The sequence below is a fragment of the Labrus mixtus genome, chromosome 1 (genome assembly GCF_963584025.1).
Source record: "Labrus mixtus chromosome 1, fLabMix1.1, whole genome shotgun sequence".
NCBI classification, from domain to species: Eukaryota; Metazoa; Chordata; class Actinopteri; order Labriformes; family Labridae; genus Labrus; species Labrus mixtus.
Window position 1 is genome coordinate 32494925 of NC_083612.1, and position 19917 is coordinate 32514841.

Genomic DNA, 19917 nt, shown 5'->3' on the forward strand with positions numbered 1-19917 from the left:
CTTAACCAGAGTATTTATTTAAGTTCCTTAGTTAGCAAAAGTTATCAACAGCCTGGCTCATGATCAGGTTATACCCTCTAAAGAGCTGAATTTAACTACCTGGCCTTTTTGATTTGAAGAGTGAAGACAGTTGTGGATACTTTGGCTCTGAGTAGAAACTTTGTGAGCATTGAAAAGTGAAGGAAATCCATTCTAAAACAAACAACAAGCTGAGCTCCTACAAATAAGCTGTGCTCTAAGAAACGGAGCGTCAGAGAAACAGTAATACTTAAACAGAAACTTATTTTACTAATTCAGTTATTTTATTGGATAGGACAGCTGTAGAGAGACAGGAGAGGTTGGAAAGAGAGGTTGGATGACGTGTATTAAAGGGCTATGGATGGATTCAAACCCACTGCAGCGGAGGAGGAGGAGGACTAAAGTCTGGGGCACATGGGGCGCACACTCTAACCACAGAGCCAAACTGCTGCCTCTAACATATAAAACTTCTTATTACGATTTTAATCCCCCGCTCTGTTTGTGTTGGAGAGAAGGAGACCTCTGTCAATAAGTCTACTCCCTGTAAAATCTTTATAAACACAGACTCGGTTTGTTAAGTTTACAGCCCACCACACTGTCTCTCCTTCATCGCGCTGCGATAAAGAACCCATCTTAAAAAGGGTTGTTGTGTTTTTTTTAGACAAACACCTGATGTGCGTTATTCAATAATGTCTTCTTTAAAGTGCATAACCTCTTCCTTTCTGCTTGTTGAGGGGGCATGTACAATACCATACTGTTAGCAGAGTCAATTGTTCAGCAAATTGAGCATGTTTATCAAAACTACACCAAAAGTAATTGTGGAGAAATAGACTTGATTGATATTGATATTGATGGAGAATACTTTAATGACAGGCGCCCATTGACACATAATAATAATAATACATTTTATTTATAAGCGCCTTTCAAGACACACAAGGACACTGTACAACAATCAACATTTTAAAAACAACGATGGATAAAATCAGCATACAATAAAATAAATGAAATGCAGGACAGTGTAATTGCAGTTAAAATGTTAGAGTGAGTAGGAGATCTTGAACAGATGGGTTTTGAGTCTGGATTTGAAGATGGGGAGAGAGTCAATGTTGTGAATGTCTAGGTGGCAGAGAGTTCCAGAGCAGCAGGCCTTCCTCTTTTTTTTTTTTTTTATTTGTTTTTTTCTCCAAACTTAAGACATTTTTTTAACTAGAGCATGCTGGTGAATGAAAGGTCAACTAAATACTATTTGCTTAAAGAAAAAAACAATTGAAACAAAGTAACACAATTTCAAACATCTTCTTTTATTACAGTGCAGAACAAATGTGAATCCTTTATGCTTCTTCTTTGCCCTCCAACCAAGCAGAAAAACTGCAGGTGAGAGTGAGAGAACGTGAAGCAGCCAGCAAAAAACCTAATGGACCAACCATCAAGTCTATTCACCAATATCAAGATGAAGATATTGGCCACATGTTAAAACCCTTACACTGTTTTTAGCCAGTGAATTCAGATTGAAGTGAGATTTTTTTTTTTGTAATATGCTCCAAACTGATTTATCTTCCAAGGTCGAAGTGGCCTCCCTCTCCTTCCCCAGTGTCCTGATAAAGATCCTAAATTTCTGCCATTTCTTATCTCTTTAAAGCTTGTTTTTTTTTCTTTCTCCAACAATCCAAGGCTATTGGCAGCAGCTTGCCAAGATGTCCTCGAGAAAAGATAACTGATTCAACGTCTTTTTTTTGTATTTTCTCCCCTTGAGGTCTTGCTTAGGATTTCCACAATTAGTAAACTAGCTTATACATGTCGTTGTGTAATACCATTTAACATGCTGGATGCAAACAATGAAATACAGCAGGGGCAGATTCAGAAGGGTAAACAAGATCTGTCTAAATGATCAAATTGAACAGTCATTTCTAGTCATGGACTGCCAGCGGGCAGAGGAAAGGCTTTTTGGAAAATGAACAGGAAAGGATGTGATTTTTGGCAGAGCATCCATTTGTCCATTTCGAATCAAATGAGTCATTTAATGTGCTTCTGCCTCATGTTTATAATCACACTCAGTAAAAAGGGTGGGCTGGAGCGGTGTTATTTAGAAGATTTCTATATATATATCTCGAGCTTTTGTGTGTAAATGGGATTTTATTTGAATTGTAACAAACAGGACTGCGCTTACAAGTTCATGAATATTTCAATAGAATCTGTCCCTTAGAATTAGAGTTAGAATTTGCAGTAGTATATTTTTTGTTAATCTTTAGCTGTATGTTACCATCCCTACTATATTGACTTTGTATCATTATTATCAGTAATCATTCGCAAACCTGCCAGATCAGGCATTTTAAAGGCAGATTAAAGGAAGAATGTGACATTTTAAACATCAATACAGCAGAATCCAAGTATATCCTATGTCGTGTTTACATCATGTTTACATGGACAGGACGGCCCTGAGTATAAAGCTGTTTTAGTCAAGGACTAGAGAAAAGAAGAATAACATACTCACTTATTTGAATGTCAAGTAAGCATTTTTAGATCACGGTCATTCTGTGTCAATTCACATTCAATGTGATGCTACGAGCTAACATTAACATTAGCCTGCTAACACAACAATGCAGGCCACGGGCAATTGCTGCTCAAGCAAACAACTTTTTTGTCTGCTGCTCATGATGTACTCGATACCACCTCAACTGGGATATGAACTTGTACATGAAAACACATTTTCTCAGAATGTTTTTTTTTATCTCTATCTGACATCTGAAAGTGTTGCATCATGAAGCTATTTTGGTTGAGTTTCCTGTACCAATTTTGTTCCCTCTCTAAGCGTCATATCTCGTCTAACACTGTACAAAGGTGCTGACAGCCCGGCTGAACAGTTATGGCCGTTTTGCATGGAGGTTTAAAGAGAGCTCTTCTCCAGACATCCTCTGTATTCTCATCATTGATTCCAGCTCCTCTAATGGTATTGAATGCATTTGGATTTGTCAGCAGATCTATTGCCAGACGTCCCCAAGTTCCCTGCAATTTTTTTCCCTCTCCTTGTCTTTTCTCAGAAAATCTTGGCAGGGCAGAAAGGGAGAAGCAAAATGACAGTGAAATTGATTCACATTTACTCTGCGTTGCAATCATAGTAGCCAGCCAGTGTGAAATTCAGTATAAGGTTTTTATTAAAGGGATCCATTATCTACTCTACAGTCGGAGGAGTGTTCAGCTTTATTGAATCCTAACAGATAGCACTTTAAGATTTGAAGTGATTTTTCTGTTTGTATTTTTGGGTGGGGCCTCTGATAATTGAACGATACCCATGATCCCTATCACTGCCTCCACCACAGAATCATATGTTACGAGATATTCTTTCCTGGTGCATCAGTGTTGTCTAATCAGCTTCCCATATGTTGTGTTTCTCATCTCTGCAGCTCCGTTGGCCTGGCTAAAGCTGCTCTGGAGGCCATCAATGGATTCAACCTGTTTGGAAACCAGGTATTTAAATAATTCACCTGCTCCCTGCACATTTCCTCCTCCTCCTCCTCCTCCTCCTCCTCCTCATACGAGTCCCAAGACAAACATGGTTTAATCACAACGATGTCATCTGGTGCAAGTTAGCTTTATAGATAGATGGCCTATGTTCTAAATATACTCAGCAGCAAGCCCATTACATCTCCATGAGTCTGTGTGGTATGTTTGGTGTTTGCAGTGGTGCCAACCTGTTCAAAGAACAACGTGCCTGAGTGTCTGACTTATGAAAGTCAGTTGTTGATTTATAAAATCTGCAATCATCTACAAAGCTAGCACTCTTTAGCTGTGTCCCAGTTCAGGGGTAGCATCCTTTGAAGGACACAGCCTACAGAGAGTTGAAGCCTTTGTGTCCTACGTACACTGCTCAAGTCAAACAGAAATGAGACGGTCTGATCAACAGAGGATGTCCTTTTTTTTGTCACCAGCTGTTTCCACCCATATCCTATATTGTTACCAAATGCCACTCCTGTCGCCTAGCAACCTCTACAGCTGCACAGGAACTGGTTAACATAACCAACATCACACAACGTAACCTATTATTTTACAGATAATGCAAAGTTGAAATGCCCCTTTGGTATTTTAAAAATATTTATCAGTAGATTTGCAATTGATTTGAACAATCTTCCTACAGTTGAAATGTGATAGCCTACTTGGCTGCTTGAAATTCGATCATCTTGTTTGAAGTGTCATGCAGTGAATCATGGCTTATGTTGGGACTTGAAGGATGTATAAGGTAGGACACATTTGATTGCACATGCTTTACCCTCAAATACCCCAGAATCCATTAGGGGCTACTCTATGTTTCTTTCATGTTTGGTTGATTGTACCTCCTTTACCTTCAAATATCCCAGTTTCCATTAGGAGATACGTTCCTTTCATCTTTCTTGCTTTTTTTTTGAAAAAGAAGAAAAAACATTCATTACACCTTCTAATGGATTGGAAAATGATGGCTTGCACTTAGGGAGCCTCCTCTGTTATTATCTTTTCTCCTATAGTACCAAAGCCAGCGATGGCTTCTCCAGGCCATCTAATGCATCTGAACCTGAAGTGTCTTTTCTGATCATGGCACGGTGTATATTGAAGTCGCAGTTTGTTTTTCTCTTTTGATCAGCTGCAAAATGAGGGGTTTAACTGTGCCTGGGAATGGATTTTCTCATCGAGCTCATCTTGTTGAAGGAATCAATTTATGGAGGTGGCTGCTTTATGATCCATGCTGCTGTGTAGGGCTTCTGTAAGTGAGTGTGTGTTTGTGTGTGTGTGTGTGTGTGTGTGTGTGTGTGTGTGTGTGAATGGAAGTGTTACAACCCATCCAGTTGCTTATTAATGATCTCTATCAATCTCGATTCCCCTACTGACTCTCATCCCTCCAACACCAAATGTAACTCTCCCAGACCCTTTAGCTGAAACCTTCACTTGGCTATGAACTCAGCTCTCTCATTTCACACCAGCGGCAGACTCTTGTGGGTTGTGTCAAATTTAGCCTTTGCACTCGATGAATGGACACACGGCATTCAGTTTAATGAGCCTTTTCACGACGCTGCCCAGTCAAACCATGCATGCTAAGATAGATTCTAGGTGTGAAGAAATTAAACTTTGTGAATTATATTGATCCAACTTTGAAGACGTGCCATTATATTTCGCGACCATCACATCATTCACACCCAATTAATACCTGGAGGATGTAGTTGAGCGAACAAGCACCTATCTCCATCCAGCATCTCTTGTGTGCATTAAATAAGGTTTACTTTTATCTGCCGACATAAATCCTTGAATTTAAGCGCTTGCATATCAATGCACAGAAAGACATGTCAAGTCTGTGTACCATTATGTTATTTAGGTTATTATTAGGGCTATAATTTAATCGACATCCTGTCACCGTTTAATAGCCATCCATAATAATAGCAGCGACACTGATGGTTTTATGGTGGAGATTATTATGACATGTAATATGAAGTTAGCTTTTTATAACCGAGGGAAGTGGGTGACCTCCTATAAGACGATGGAGGTAATATGGAAAAAAGGGATAAAGAAGGAAATATATACATGACATTTCTACTACCCTTTGATATTATTACTGTAATTATAAAAATCTGAAGGCCATAGTGTTCTTAACCCCCTATGACTATCAAACATAAACCCGGCATTCAATGGAAACCATTTGAGATGTCTTGCAGATCTTGAAGTTTATCTGGAGTAACGTTCAAGTAGCTTATGTGTTCAGCCAAAGAAATCTACAGAATGAACTGGAGTTTTTTAGTTGTTTTTTTTATTTTTTTTATAGATTTTTGTGTTGTGAAACACACATAAGATTTTATGTAAAAAACAATTTGACTCCCAGGGTTTTAACATAGAGGTATTGTCAGCGGGGATGTGTCTACTAAGTGTATGTGAAAGTGCACTTTAACATTTAAAAATGTAATCACTGTAAAGCCGTTTTTACACATACACTCCTGAAAATGTCTAGAAAATTTCAGTTAGACTGCCCCTGAAATATTTCTGACTTGATGTAAAAAAAAAAAAAAAAAACAATCTATCTGGCGGAGAGAAAAAATAATGAAACAGTTTTCATTACGTGTATGAAGTACATGTATCACAACTGTCCTCTGCTTACAGTCTTTTTTCATGTGCTGTCCAAAGAAATAAATGTCACCACCCCCTCCCATTGGTTGAGGTCAATTTCCTGCTGTGTTCACACATCAGCTCACCCTGATTCATGTAGAAAATGTACCATGGGACTGGCAGGATAAAGTCCAGGTAAAGTCAGGGTGAAAAATGTGGCTGGTTACGTATGCACACATGCAGCTCAGCTGGAACACTTCAGGAACTTTTCAGGAGTTTGATGCCGATGTGAAATCGCTTTAAGATGTTTAGAATTTGAAAAATATGTAGCGATTGTAAAAATATAATAGTTCTTCATTTCATTTCTATGACTTAACTAAGATGATTTACCTACTTAAAAGACAGTTTGGGCTTCATTTTAATTATAATGACAAAAAAATGACTCGTTAGACATGCTTAGGTTTTTTTACCATCTGCTACTGTTACTGGAGAAAAAGCTTCCTGATAGAGAGCCATTTCACTGACATGTCGCACAGCTGCATACATTGGTGGCCAGCAATCCACTGCACTATGCAAATTGCGACAGGAAAGCTTGCTGATTTGACTAAAAGCCCTGGACCGATCTGTTTTTGAAGGGGGAAAAAAATACACTCTGGCAATATTCATACATAATGCATTTGTCTTACATTAGAAACTGCTTAGTAGGTTGTAGGAGTAGCTCTGTTGGCTTTATGTAAGCTCTGATGGATGGATGGATGAAGTGCACTGGACCTGCTTTTTAGCACCAGAAAGGTTTGAGGATCCCTTCCCTTATGAAGTGTAAGCCTGAACCGCTCGCCCCTCCCCTGAATGAGGCGTTTAAGTGCACTGGATGAACGGGTTGCATTGTATTTGAAGCACTTCATTTTTGTACACGGGGACTTTTGAAGTGAGAGGATGACTCTTGAATCTCTGTTGTTGGAGCACTCCCACATTGTGCTTCAAACACATGTGAAACCCAAAAATATCGCCCCAGTTTTACAGCCAAAGAGTGTTTTGAAGTGCGGAGGTGTTAGCGGGGTTGGCGGGGCCTTTAAAGTGGACTTTGAGTTGTTTTAGCCATTTCGCAGTCAAATGTTTTTCCAAATAAAAGATGCAGGAGCTTGTGGTGCATTTTCTTGTGGGTGATCACATGCAGAAAAAGAGACTGTGTGCTGTTTCTGTACCTGTAAAAAAGGTGAATAGTTCAGCTCTAACTGTGATGTTGTCTGGATATGTTTTTCTCTGCAGGGCTGTTCGTGGTCGGTGATATTTGTGGATCTGGACGCCCACAACAGGAACAGACAAACGCTGTGCTCCCTGCTGCCCCGAGAGTCTCGCTCACATGTGAGTCAGCCTATGAAGCTCCTGAAATCACTCAAACAGTACTAAACCTTGCATAAATAAAGCATAGGATATAGTAAAGTGGTGTTAAAATGCAAATTGCTGGTCAGAATTGGAGACATCTCATAGGATTAGGAATATATTTTCACAGTTGTACATGCTGATGCAACAGCTTGCCAATTTTTTATTTTATTTAATTTTTAGCAGAGGAGTAGCTTCATGCATTGTTCTACAATCAAAGGCTGGATACGATTCATATCACACACTCAAAATGTAGGCCTCTGGATTTTGGGTTGAAATAGTTAAGTAGTGAAAATAGTTACATAAAATATTTAAGTTGAAAGTCTCATTAGCAGGCACTTAAATAGAAGTGCCAATAAACTGTCAAAAGTATTAGAAAAAGCTGGATTCAGAGCAGCTGAATTTGATGTTCAGACCATTTCTAAGAATTTTGTTGGCTTGTCAGATTACTTTTTTTTTTTGCACTCTGAAAATTGTGGCTGTGTACAATACTTTATTCTGATTAGCCGGTTCTGTAAAGCAACAATCTGATATTCCTCGACAGATTACAGTAATGAAGAATAAATCACCGTTTCTAAGAAAGGCAGACGGTTGCTAAGGATGCTACACTTATTACAGAATCAGGAAGACTAACTGAAATCATATCAATCCAAGTAAAGACTAGGGGTTTATTTGAAGTCGGTCTGTTTACTGTGGGAGAAAAGAGAAACAGGAGGATAACAACAGAGGAAATAGCTTGAAAGATGCATGAACTGCAGTCAGTGTCAAAGGAATCTCAAAAACTGAAGATGGCACATAGAGTAAACACAGAACGTTATGTGGTATGGGATACTGAAGTGTTCTAAAGACAGGTGAAAGGATGAGAATGTCAACAGACTCCAACAGTGACTAGCTGTGTAATAAGAGAGGAACCACAGACAAGACCTAGGGGTCTGCCAGGAGTTCCTTATATAATGTTCAGAGGAGAAAGCAGTCCTTACATATGAACACTTTTTTTTTCTATTGGTCATTAAATGTAAAGCTATTATTTTACCAGGGATATGGGCCTAACCTACCAGACGATTGAATATCATCAGCCTCTCTAGTTGACACCATAATTATTGGTAGGTTAAATTAATCATTCATATTTTCAATAAATTAATAAAATGAACAACGTTAGCTAAGATTCACTTTGATGTTCTCTAGGCTATGAGTGCAATGCTAAATGTTGACTGTGTAGTGTTAGCTAGTGCTACATTATAACAGAATAAAAGAGCTAAACTTCCCTGATGCTAAATACCCAATCACATAATAATAATAATAATAATACATTTTATTTATAGAAACTCAAAGACACTGCACGTTTGTTAAAGATCAGAACAGTAAGAACAAACTAACAAACATTACACACAGGTCATAAAGACAACAACATACAAGCCACAGATAAACAACACACATCACAATCATACATTAAAAGCTCTTTTGAAGAGGTGATTCTTGAGTAGGGATTTGAATGTAGATGGGTCAGTGCAGTGTTGGATGTTGTGTGGAGTCAGTTCCAGAGGGAGGGGGCATCTATGGAGAAGACTCATATACAATTTAAACGTATTCCTAATTTGTTAGAGCTGCTAACTATTATGTTAATAGATGCTGATGTGGTTTATGACTTTCAGAGGCCACTTTCAGTGGATACCGACAGGTCAACCATGCATTTCACTCATGGGGCTCTCATTACACTACTCATACATGTGCTTTTGAGGATTCTGCATTGAAATGGAAAAAAGGGAAAGTGAGAGGCGGCTGCTGATGTGGTGGGAGGTAAAGCTGAAAAGGGAAGGAAAAAAAAAAGTGGTACATGGAGGAAAATCATTCCCTTCCCTCTGCCCCACTGCTTGCAGACACTTAAATGATCACATCTCTCCCTCTGTGCTCTGAATAGCCGCCATCAGCTTGCAGGAAAATGAGTGTAATTAGACGAGCAGAGTGGCATTATAGCTGCATGAGTATAGGAGCTGGATGGATGGAGAACAGGAGGGAGAAAAAAACGACTTGCTGTAGAATAATGTCAAGATAACCAAAATATCAATATAACATCTTTCTCTCTTATGCTATGCAAGGGCTTGGAATTCAATATACAATTCAAGACACATTCAATGCCCACAGGGAAGGTGCTCTGCAAGCTGATGGCCCATTTCAGCTGCAGCTGCCGGGGATGTTAACATGTAGATTGTAGCTGTAGCAAGAAGCCGAAGAATAAGAGGGGATTGGACTAGACGGAGCAGCATTTGGCTCCTCTGTGAACTGTTTACAAAATATGAAAAAGATTACAATACAGAACATAAAGCTGTGCTGACTACATTTTATATTTTGCACTGAAATCTAGACTTCAGCAAGCATGTGTCTGCAGTCAGGATGGACTTCAATAAACAGCAGCTCTTGAAGCTCTGCAGTCTTTAAATATTGTGAAAACATTCAACACTGTTTGCATCGAGGTTGAGTTTTAATAGCTTTCATTTTCATTTGCTTAATAGAGTAAACTAAACAAAAAAAATTAATGGGAGAATGAATGCCAATTCAGAATGATTTATTAAGCTTAATAACAATATTCATTCCTAATGATTGTTCCAACTGAAATTTAGTCAGACAGACTTTGATTTGAAATAAGGCTGCTGTTTTGTGCAGCTCATTAACAAGACAATCCCCAGCTGGTGAAAGGCATCTACACCTGCCAACTATATTAGCCAACCACAAGTATAAGTGTATAAGTGACTATGGGTAGGACCTCCAAATTTTCTATTATTGTAAGAGCATAGTCAGTTCAATCCAAGTTAAGTTCTGGTTAAATACATGATATGAAAAGTGTGTTCATTCATTACCCAAATGCTTCAAAATTCTCCCCATAGAATAGTGTTTGATATCCATAAACAAGTAAAAAAGTAAATCTCTTATCCCTGTCAGAACACAGATGCAGCCTTGCTTCCGACCATCAGCTATCCTGCCTTTGCAGTTGATGATGATGCCCTCTACAGTCAGACACTGGACAAGATAGTGCGCAAACTACGAGGCAAATATGGCTTCAAGCGATTTCTCCGAGATGGCTACCGCACAGCTAACGAAGACAAGAATCGAAGATACTACAAACCTGCTGAAATGAAGGTGGGTGCTAAGAGGACACCAAAGGGATGTCTTTATCTTCCTTTAGTTTGTTTTTCCATTTTCTTTTATTGATGCTATTTCACCAGTAAGAACATTTTTATCATCTCAGAAAATCAGGAAATATACAGAATACAAATGTTAAAGTAGAGCAGTTGAAATAAATATTAAATCCGTTAAATGTATTGCTTGCAAAGATGACATAGTTGGAACAAAAAATGAGGGATCCCTGGGGAACTCCACAAGATATGAAGAGAAACATTCATGGCTTTTATTCCAGAAATGTAAATGCTAGACAGTAAAGAGTAAAGAAACAACTCTTGTTTTTACTCAAGATGTGTGTTCTTCACAACAAAAACTGATTTCATAGAAGAGAGCTTAAATATTTTTAACAACAGACTTTCACTGAAAAGATCGATCATCTGATGGCTTGCCGAGCCCAACAGAGAACAAACGAAATGACATATTTTTGTAGGCCAACCCGGAAGTAGCATCGCCATGGGGTCTAACGAGAATCCGCCTATGGGATTTTTGCATTGGATTTTGGATCATTGCAGAAAATAATCTCTGTGGCAAACACATGTTTCTGAAGCGTAGGCGTTTTGTTCAGCAGGATAATCTTCACAGATGAACACCATTTTTATGATGTTTGAAGCGTTAATGCGGCCGACAGAAGTCAAAAGCTAACGTTATGCTACAAGCTAACTACACCACGGTCGGATGATTGTGACGTCACTACCGTTATGCTTCAGACGATCTCCGATAAACTAATCCACGTAGCTTAATAAATTGTTTATTAACATAATATTCACCTTAACCTAAAGATTAAAGCTACAGGAGACATCTCCGACTAGTGAGAGAGTTCCCGTCCTCTGTGTCCGGCGTGATGACGTTTAATGTCCCCGACAACCACTGTAGTCACATTTAGCCACTTGTTAGTAACCACCTTTTTAAAGACGTGTAAAACCTTCAAAATTCACAAGTGGGGGTATTACCTAACGTAGTTTATGTGGTCTAACAAAATGCCAACATCTCTTCAGCTTGTGTTAACCACAGACCTTATTTCAGGCGTCTAACCACAAACCCATTCAAAATCCCCGTTGACTTTTAGACGTTAGACTCCATAGTGCTCAAAAGCTAACTTACTTCCAGGTTTTAGGACTCATTCCTGTGGCGCTCTATTTCTGTTGGTCTTTGGCAGGACTTTTGCATGCTTCAACAAATTGGTAGATGAGGCTTGTAGCTGCAACAAAATCTCTTTTTGTAAAATAAGATGGCTTTCGGTTGATCTTCTCTTGAGTAATTGTCATGAACCTGAGAAGGGAGCCTTGGTGCTGAAATTGAAATGATATCTCTTTAATCCAGCTGCTAATACTATACAGGACTTTAAGGCTCAGAAGAAGCAAGTGTTAAACTACTGTCTTCTTTCAGGCTCGGCCTGCTCCTAGTTCTACCAGCATCTGCTGACCGATTTATTGTGAAAGAAACCCTCACCAGAGAACTTCCATAACTTAAGACTCTTGATTGCTCCTGCTGTAATTTGCCTCCCATCTACCAACAGCAATATATCTGAGACCACATCAGTAAATACTTCCTGTAATAAAAATGCAGAGCAGCCGGAGGAAACCCTGCCAGGTGGTAGAATTACACCATACACTAAATACTACTTAAGGATTACCATTTTCCATCAATAAATATTGAAGCAAACTGCTGATTTTTCAATGATAGAAATACTGCACTTTCCTGCACTGTCTGTTTTAGAGGAGAAATAGATTATTCATTATAAAACATATTACTAGGACTCCCCCTTAAGATGACAACGTGTAAGTTAAAGAAAGGGAGTCTTAATTGAAAACTTTTTATTGTTAGTTGTAAAATCATGTTTTTTTAACTCTGCACCAGCTTTGTGTAAGTTCTGTTTTAACTTTGGGTACAAAGCCCACACTTAACTCTGCCTTGGAACTAGTTCATTTGTACTTTAATTTGTGTCATTGTTTGGTTGCACCATGGGAACGTAGGGGATATCTTAACTAGTACAGCATATCGTCTCTAAACTAAACTAAATCTTGATGCAGAGCTGATATTTTAACTTAACGTGACATTTCAGTGAAAAGCATTCAACTTCTGTTTACAGCCATAAATCGACAAACAGCTTAAAAATGTAGGAACCCCTATTTGAAATCTGACAATGAATCATGATTATGTGTTAAATAAAGCCCACACCTTCTTAATCTACAGCTACAGTACAATAACTAGGTGTTAGACTTAAGTTGTACCTTAATGCCTATGTTGGAGCAATCACAGCTGGTGAAACATATTAAAGTAGTGTGTTGACTCTGTCCGTAAATCAGCTGCTGAAACCTACTCCAGAGATCTCCAATCAATGGTGACATGGGTCAAAGCCTGGGTGGGAAGTCGAAGTACAAACACATTGACAGACTCTTTGCTTTTTGTTCCAACTCATTCAGAACCATCAGTGTTTTTCATTTAGCATTGTAGTCAATACGCCACTGCTTTGTACGAGTACTCAAACATGTTTTGTGTGTCACTGTAATGTAGCACAGGGTCATTGCCAACTAGCAATGTTGCTAAAAACATTCTTTATCAGAGCTGAATCTGAAACTATTTACTTTAAAGAATAGCATAGACATGTGGCGACTTGTTGATTGTTGGCTTTAATGGAATCTTAAGTTGAAAAGGAAAATCTGTTGTTGGGACAGACCTACATATTATAAAACACACATAAATAAGCAGAATATTTAGTTCTTTGATAAGTGAACACACTGAGGTCTGAAATGTCCAGGGATTATCGGACATAGTGTGAGCTCTGCCTGGAGAAAACGCAGTCTCAGGTGTAGCCGGTCTCCTGTCAGAAGACATCGAGTGAAGCTGTTGTTGGTGCTTAAGAGAGAATTCACTGCACAGACACTGCTCGCCCTGTCTGTTTACCATTGACAGGAAGCAGCAGCCTGTGTGATAGACAGTTTTACCAATCAGTCGAGCTGCTCAAGCACAAAACCCCAGGGAGCCCTGCATGTTTACAGCCTCAACAGGCCAAAAAGCACAGGCCTCACTGGGTGACTGCCTGAGCTCTTCTCTTTGACTCTCTCTCCCTTCCTCTGAATAAACCCTCCTCTGCTTCTGTACCTCTTTATGCGCCTTCTTCCCTTTCATTTTCCTCTCTTTCATCCGTCTCTTGCCTCCTGATAGCTACTAAATTGCTTCTCATCTCTGCTGAAACACAGTTTGAATTCATGCCTACCTGCATAATCACAGGGTGCAGACATTAACCATTTAAAGGAACACAGTCGAGCGCACAGATGTCACTGTTTAGTGAAAGTGAATGTAGCTCCAGCTTTGTGTCAGCTCCACCAGCCATTTGTCATTGCATTACGATGTTATCGCTGTCATCTTCTATCAGTGTGGAGATTATTGAAAAAGATGAGGGACAAAGATAGTGAGGGCTAATGACGTTTACAGACAGATAGGCTAAATCACACACGCTTCGTAATGATGGATTTTAGAGAGGTTAATAAAAATCAAGCTGACCTTGTTCTTTTGTCGTGTTTGTCCATATATGGGTGAAAATAAAAAGGGCTCATCTGTACAAAAAGAGCTAATATTTCTTTGGTGTGTTTGTGTTTATCCTCCTTAGGTGAGCATAAACAAGAAACAATTGAAATATCTGAATTAATAAAGCCACATTTCCCTTGACTGTCTGAGCGACATGTGACCTGTGAAGTCTTGAGCATGGGCGATCTGTATGTGTGTGACATGACATCGATCTATGATAGGATTTCTGGCTCAGTAAGATTCAGAGAGTAATCCTAGAAGTGATGGTGTTCATGTCAATTCAACTGTTTCTTCCGGAAAATTCACTGCAACTGCTGCCACACGCTGGCTTTTGTTTGTCTGTGTGCAGTCGACTGAAACAGCCAGACAGCGACACAGTCACGCACACATTCATCGGTTACTCATCAGCTCGAACAGTCAGTCAGTCAGTCAGTCAGGGCTGGGAAAGTGGTGGAAATGTTTAAATAAGTTAAAAAGCTGAATAATTTGGTGGACTAACATAAATAATATCTCTTGACACAGGGAGCAGTGGATGGTTTGATATATTTATGCAACGGCCTCCAAAGTGATCAGCTGTCAAGCCGTCCGAACAACCACTGGAGGTTTTGGAGCCTTGTCAAAACACAAATTGAGCCAAAATATTGTGAAAAAATTATTTTAATACTCACTATATTGAGAACCTTCTTTTAGTGGCTCATGGCGGCCCGACACCTTACTAAGACAAAGCATGTTCATTTACAAAGCATTGTCCATATACAGAGAGTGCTTTACATAAATACAGAACATTAAAAACAATAAGAGCACAAACATAAATATGTCATAAAGGCAAAAATTAAAGAACCATGACAGGAAAAAAAGACTTTAAAATATGACATATATCAAAATGTCTTCAATGAGTCTTTGCTTTTGTGTCGTTTAGTGTCGTCTGGTCTTCTTCAAAGTATTGGTATGCGTTGCGTGCCGACTTGTGCTCTGAAGTCACTGACGACAGACACTTTCACACCTGTTGTTTGGTTCATTTGGTTCAGACAAAAATAACAACAGATGTGTTGTTACATTTACATATTAATTATACAGCTTAATGTTCAATTGAAGCTTATTTCTCTTGGGGTCAGTAAAACTCTAAAAAAGTGTTTTTTTTTACAAACAGTCAAACAGGTGTAAGCATGAAGTCACGTTAACTGACATCTTACATCCATACATATTAAATCATTCTCATGCTGATGTGTTTATCAATCTGTCCTGGTGTCACAAAAAGAACACCAAGAAATAAAAAAAGATATTTCCTTTACTGTGATATCACATGGAAAATATGTGTGCCACTTTTTGCCTGCTCTTTGGAAAAAAAAGAAATAAGACTGAGACACAACAAACCTGCTTCAACTCATTTTCACTGCCTGCTGTGTGAGGGGAAAATGCTCACTATCACATGCTGAAAAGCAAACATACAACTTACCAATTGGTTTGCAAAAGGAAAAAACACAGTGATGACTCTTTTGTTCTACTTCACCTGATGGGCACAGCGTACATTATCCTCTAACGTCACACTCGGGTTGTGAAGCCTTTTTAATGTCATACTGCTGTACTCCGGGTTCGCAAATCGTATGAGCGTTGGGAGTCAGACAAATTGTTCTCTTTTTCCTGCAACTGAAAGGAGAGTGGCTACTTCTAATGTGGACGGGCGTGCAGCCATACTACAAGATATAACCAGCTATGTCCACTTCAGAGCTAACATTACCATTAGTTATCTGGCTTTAGTTGCCTTAAAATACATTGAACTAGCATTACTGTAAGCTAGCAAGCAGTACCCATAGCTGTGAATTTACTCCTTACTGTACTTATGAATCGTGTAGAACAACATCAACAAATGATAAAAGCTAGCCAAGACATGGTTGAATGCTAATGTTAGCTGTTGTGTAGTAACTATGAAATGTGTTGTCAAACAGTTTACCTTGATATATGGTCGGATGTCCAACCAGATTTTCACAATAAATCATCTTTACGGTTGCAGCACAATCGTCAAGCGGTGAAGTAATACAGACTTTCTGGATTCCAAACGTTTACATGATTTCCAAACTTGCAACTCTTTGGTACGATAATAAAACAGCACGAGAACCTCTGCATAAAACCTGACACCGGACAAAAATGGCCACTGTCCACACATGGTGATAATAATATGCACTTGGTGACTTGCCTTTGCTTCATTTGTCAAGATCAAGTGTAAAGACAACCTACAACAGATCTTAACGTTGATAATGTATCATCAACTTTTCCTTGAGTAAACAAAAGTAAAGGTGTAAAAGTAACCTTGGGCTACTTTTGTTACTCCCTCCTCTGATTTGTCCTGCATCTAAATATGGGTGCATCTATGCAATTTCATGCCATTTTTGTACTCAAAGGGGAAATGGCATATTTGAGTGTATTTGTTTGTTAAATTGCTCTCTGAGTCAGCTTGGACCTCCAATGCAGAGGTGGGCAGTCTTTGTGTATTGATGTAAACTTTTTATTTGTATTCTACCAACTGGTTTTAAACAGAGCAGCAGATTCTCTTGTTAGTGTATACCCACAAATCCATCTTTCTCCTGGTATGCTTCATGTGTTTGTCACTATCATAAATTCGTTGACATCTCAGACCTTCAAACATCCTCCTCATTGCAGAAAAACAAAACTCAAAAATGACCTTGCAAGGAAGTGTTATTATTCCTGTCTGTTCTGTTAGTTTTCATTCACAGTGTCACGTCTTCTATACCTTCTCCCTATGCCATGCTTTCAATATTCAGTGCTACTAAAGTTCAGCCATCCGCTGCTTTTAAGTCCCTGTGCCTGTCCTCTCTTTTGATGTGGAAAAGCAATGATTCCCTTCTCTCTCTCTCTCTCTCTCTCTCTCTCTCTCCACAGCTTTTTGATGGAATCGAGTGCGAGTTTCCAATATTTTTCATCTACATGATGATTGACGGTAAGCCTTGTTCCATCCATAGCTGTTGTTATGATGCCTCCAGTGGGTCATTGTAAAGACAGAGGACTGACATGTACATTCAGATCAAATTATATTTTTGTGTTTGCAGATTTGAGACGACTTTTATGTCACTTTCAGATGTGACTTTTAAAGAGAATTGTAAAAAATTAAGTATAAGTTGTACTGTATATAAAAAGTGCATACAAGCGTTTTTGTTTTCATCAGCCGCATGGCAATTTTTAGTCTACCGATGCTTTGAGAAAACAGCTTGATTTAGAGCTTGCTCTCCTGTCTCTATCATAACATACTAAAAAGTCTGTGCAAGAAGTTCACCTCGTAGTTTATTTCTGTACTGGTCTCTGAACAGCATTGCCTTAAATATGACATTACATTTAGACCTACCAGTCATGAATAGTAATAGGCACAACTCAGATATACTGTAGTGTTTTTTGATTTGTATTAGTTACTGCATGCATGAGAAGGTGGTAACAAAACCCCAAATCATTCCCAACCATCATTGTAGTTCCTCTCGCACTCTGTCTGTATTGCAGGGTAAAGGTTTTCCATCAATTACACCAGCATCCAAGATTCATGGAGAACTCTGAAAAAGTGAAAACTCTAGCAACACTATTGTAGAGCTTTCACAAATACACACAAAACTTTCCAAAATGTCCCCAAACTTTTGGGATTGAGCTGCAAACGGACACATTTTTCACTCTACTCTCTCTGGGATTCTTCCTGCCTGTTCCATAGGAAATCTTCCGCATAAAGATAGGATGAGCTGATGTGAGAATGCAGCAGGAACTTTTAGGAAAATGTGAATGAGAGGGGGTAAGATGAGGTTTCTATCCTGCTGCTAGCGCAAGACCAATGCGATTTCTGTGCACATAATGAAACTGCTTCATTATGTCTTCTGTTCTCTGGTACGATGTTCTCCACACTTTTTGTTGATATTGTGATCATCTCACAATTGTCACGAACTAACATTGAAATAAATGCAAAACTTGTCTCCAAAGCATGTTATGCTATGTTCACCATTTCTGGGTTGCTCTCTTTTACGTCATGTCTTGCCTCCCGAGACCTGCCTCGCCCCTCCTGTCTGACAGTGGAAAGTCTCCTGCTGTTAACTGGATATCTGAACAAGCTATAGTCAGGAATATTTAAGGGCAGCCTGCCTGACATTTTCTTGAAAAGTGAATATTTGAAAAAGGCTGTAAGGAACAACTTAATGGTCAAACCGCCTCTATGGCCTCCTCCTTCTGAAAATTTACTCTATATTTTTGTAGATTTCAAACTCAAAAAGAAAATGACATCACGGATAAATCATAATGAAGAATAAAGGGATGAGTTGGTAACTGCAGAAATGCGGTGGTTTAGAATGTGCACATGTACTGTAAACATGAGAATAGAAACACAAATCGAAAAAAAAAAAAATATGTATTCAGTGATATACATACAGACTGATGCCACATACGGCAATCAGATACATACATCATTCAGATACATACAGCATTCAGATACATACATCATTCAGGTTCATCATTCAGATACATACAGCATTCAGGTTCATCATTCAGATACATACAGCATTCAGATACATACAGCATTCAGATACATACAGCATTCAGATACATACAGCATTCAGATACATACAGCATTCAGGTTCATCATTCAGATACATACAGCATTCAGATACATACAGCATTCAGGTTCATCATTCAGATACATACAGCATTCAGATACATACAGCATTCAGGTTCATCATTCAGATACATACAGCATTCAGGTTCATCATACAGATACATACAGCATTCAGATACATACAGCATTCAGATACATACAGCACAGATGAGGAAAGGAATGAACACACATATGCAGTCACCTGACTTCCATACATTTATACATACTGAATGTGCTGCCTCATTCTGCAAACTATTACCATGTTCTAACACAAACTGTTCGATTATTGGAATTTCTATTGTTGAGTTTAAATGTTGCATTTTTCAGCCACTAACTACATGTGCCAAAGAGTTCAATATTAAAGGTTTAAAATAGTGTCATTAATAGCATGTGTGTTTGGGGTGTGTTTTTTTGTTTTCTTGTGTCTTGCAGGAGTGTTTAGAGGAAACAAAGCTCAGGTCAAAGAATACCAGGAACTGCTTGAACCCATTATCTTCCAGTCTTACGAGGGTGAGTAATCACTGAATACACACAAACACATGCAGGTACTGATGAATAAGTGGAAATCAGGAATGCACCAATACATCACATCACATCACATCACATCACATCAGTATGGTTAGTTCTGGAACTTCTGATCCTCTTTTCTCATCCTCTCTAACAATGAAAAAGTTTCTCTTAATAAATCACATCATCCATATTCATACACCACGCACTGTGACCGAGCGTCAAAGGGGGCGTTTCGTTCAAGTGAACTCGTTCTTTCCTCGAGCGAAGAGAGCTGGCTTCTATATCCACCTGCATGCACCACTGCGAGGGGAGACAGTCAAATGATAGGGATGTCAAGAGATTGCAGATTATATTGGTGGGTTCATAATAGATCAGAAGTAATTGGAGTGTAAGAAGGATAATGATGTGAGACTGTGCTGACTTACGGACGTCTCCATGGTGTCTTTGTAGCGCTTGCGTAGGAATTAACAAAACTCCTGTCGTTAATTGGCTGGGTTTGAAAGGATAACACAGCAGTATTATTTCTCTTGATCCATTAATATCATTGGAAAGTCTAAACCCAGAGGGTATTTGCTGCAGTCAGGTGCTGCAAAATGTATGCTCCG

The 19917-nt window shown here is 38.9% G+C and overlaps 1 protein-coding gene across 4 annotated transcripts in view; it reads left to right on the forward strand.

Annotated features, from left to right (window-relative positions):
* Nucleotides 1-19917, forward strand: part of phkb (phosphorylase kinase, beta) — a 113109-nt gene that overhangs the window by 30191 nt on the left and 63001 nt on the right. For all 4 annotated transcript variants that reach the window (XM_061042460.1, XM_061042452.1, XM_061042444.1 and 1 more), the window contains 5 exons: nucleotides 3420-3483; nucleotides 7348-7443; nucleotides 10399-10596; nucleotides 17065-17122; nucleotides 19235-19312. In XM_061042460.1, coding sequence (XP_060898443.1) covers nucleotides 3420-3483; nucleotides 7348-7443; nucleotides 10399-10596; nucleotides 17065-17122; nucleotides 19235-19312 — 494 coding nt within the window. The remainder of the gene's footprint in view (nucleotides 1-3419; nucleotides 3484-7347; nucleotides 7444-10398; nucleotides 10597-17064; nucleotides 17123-19234; nucleotides 19313-19917) is intronic.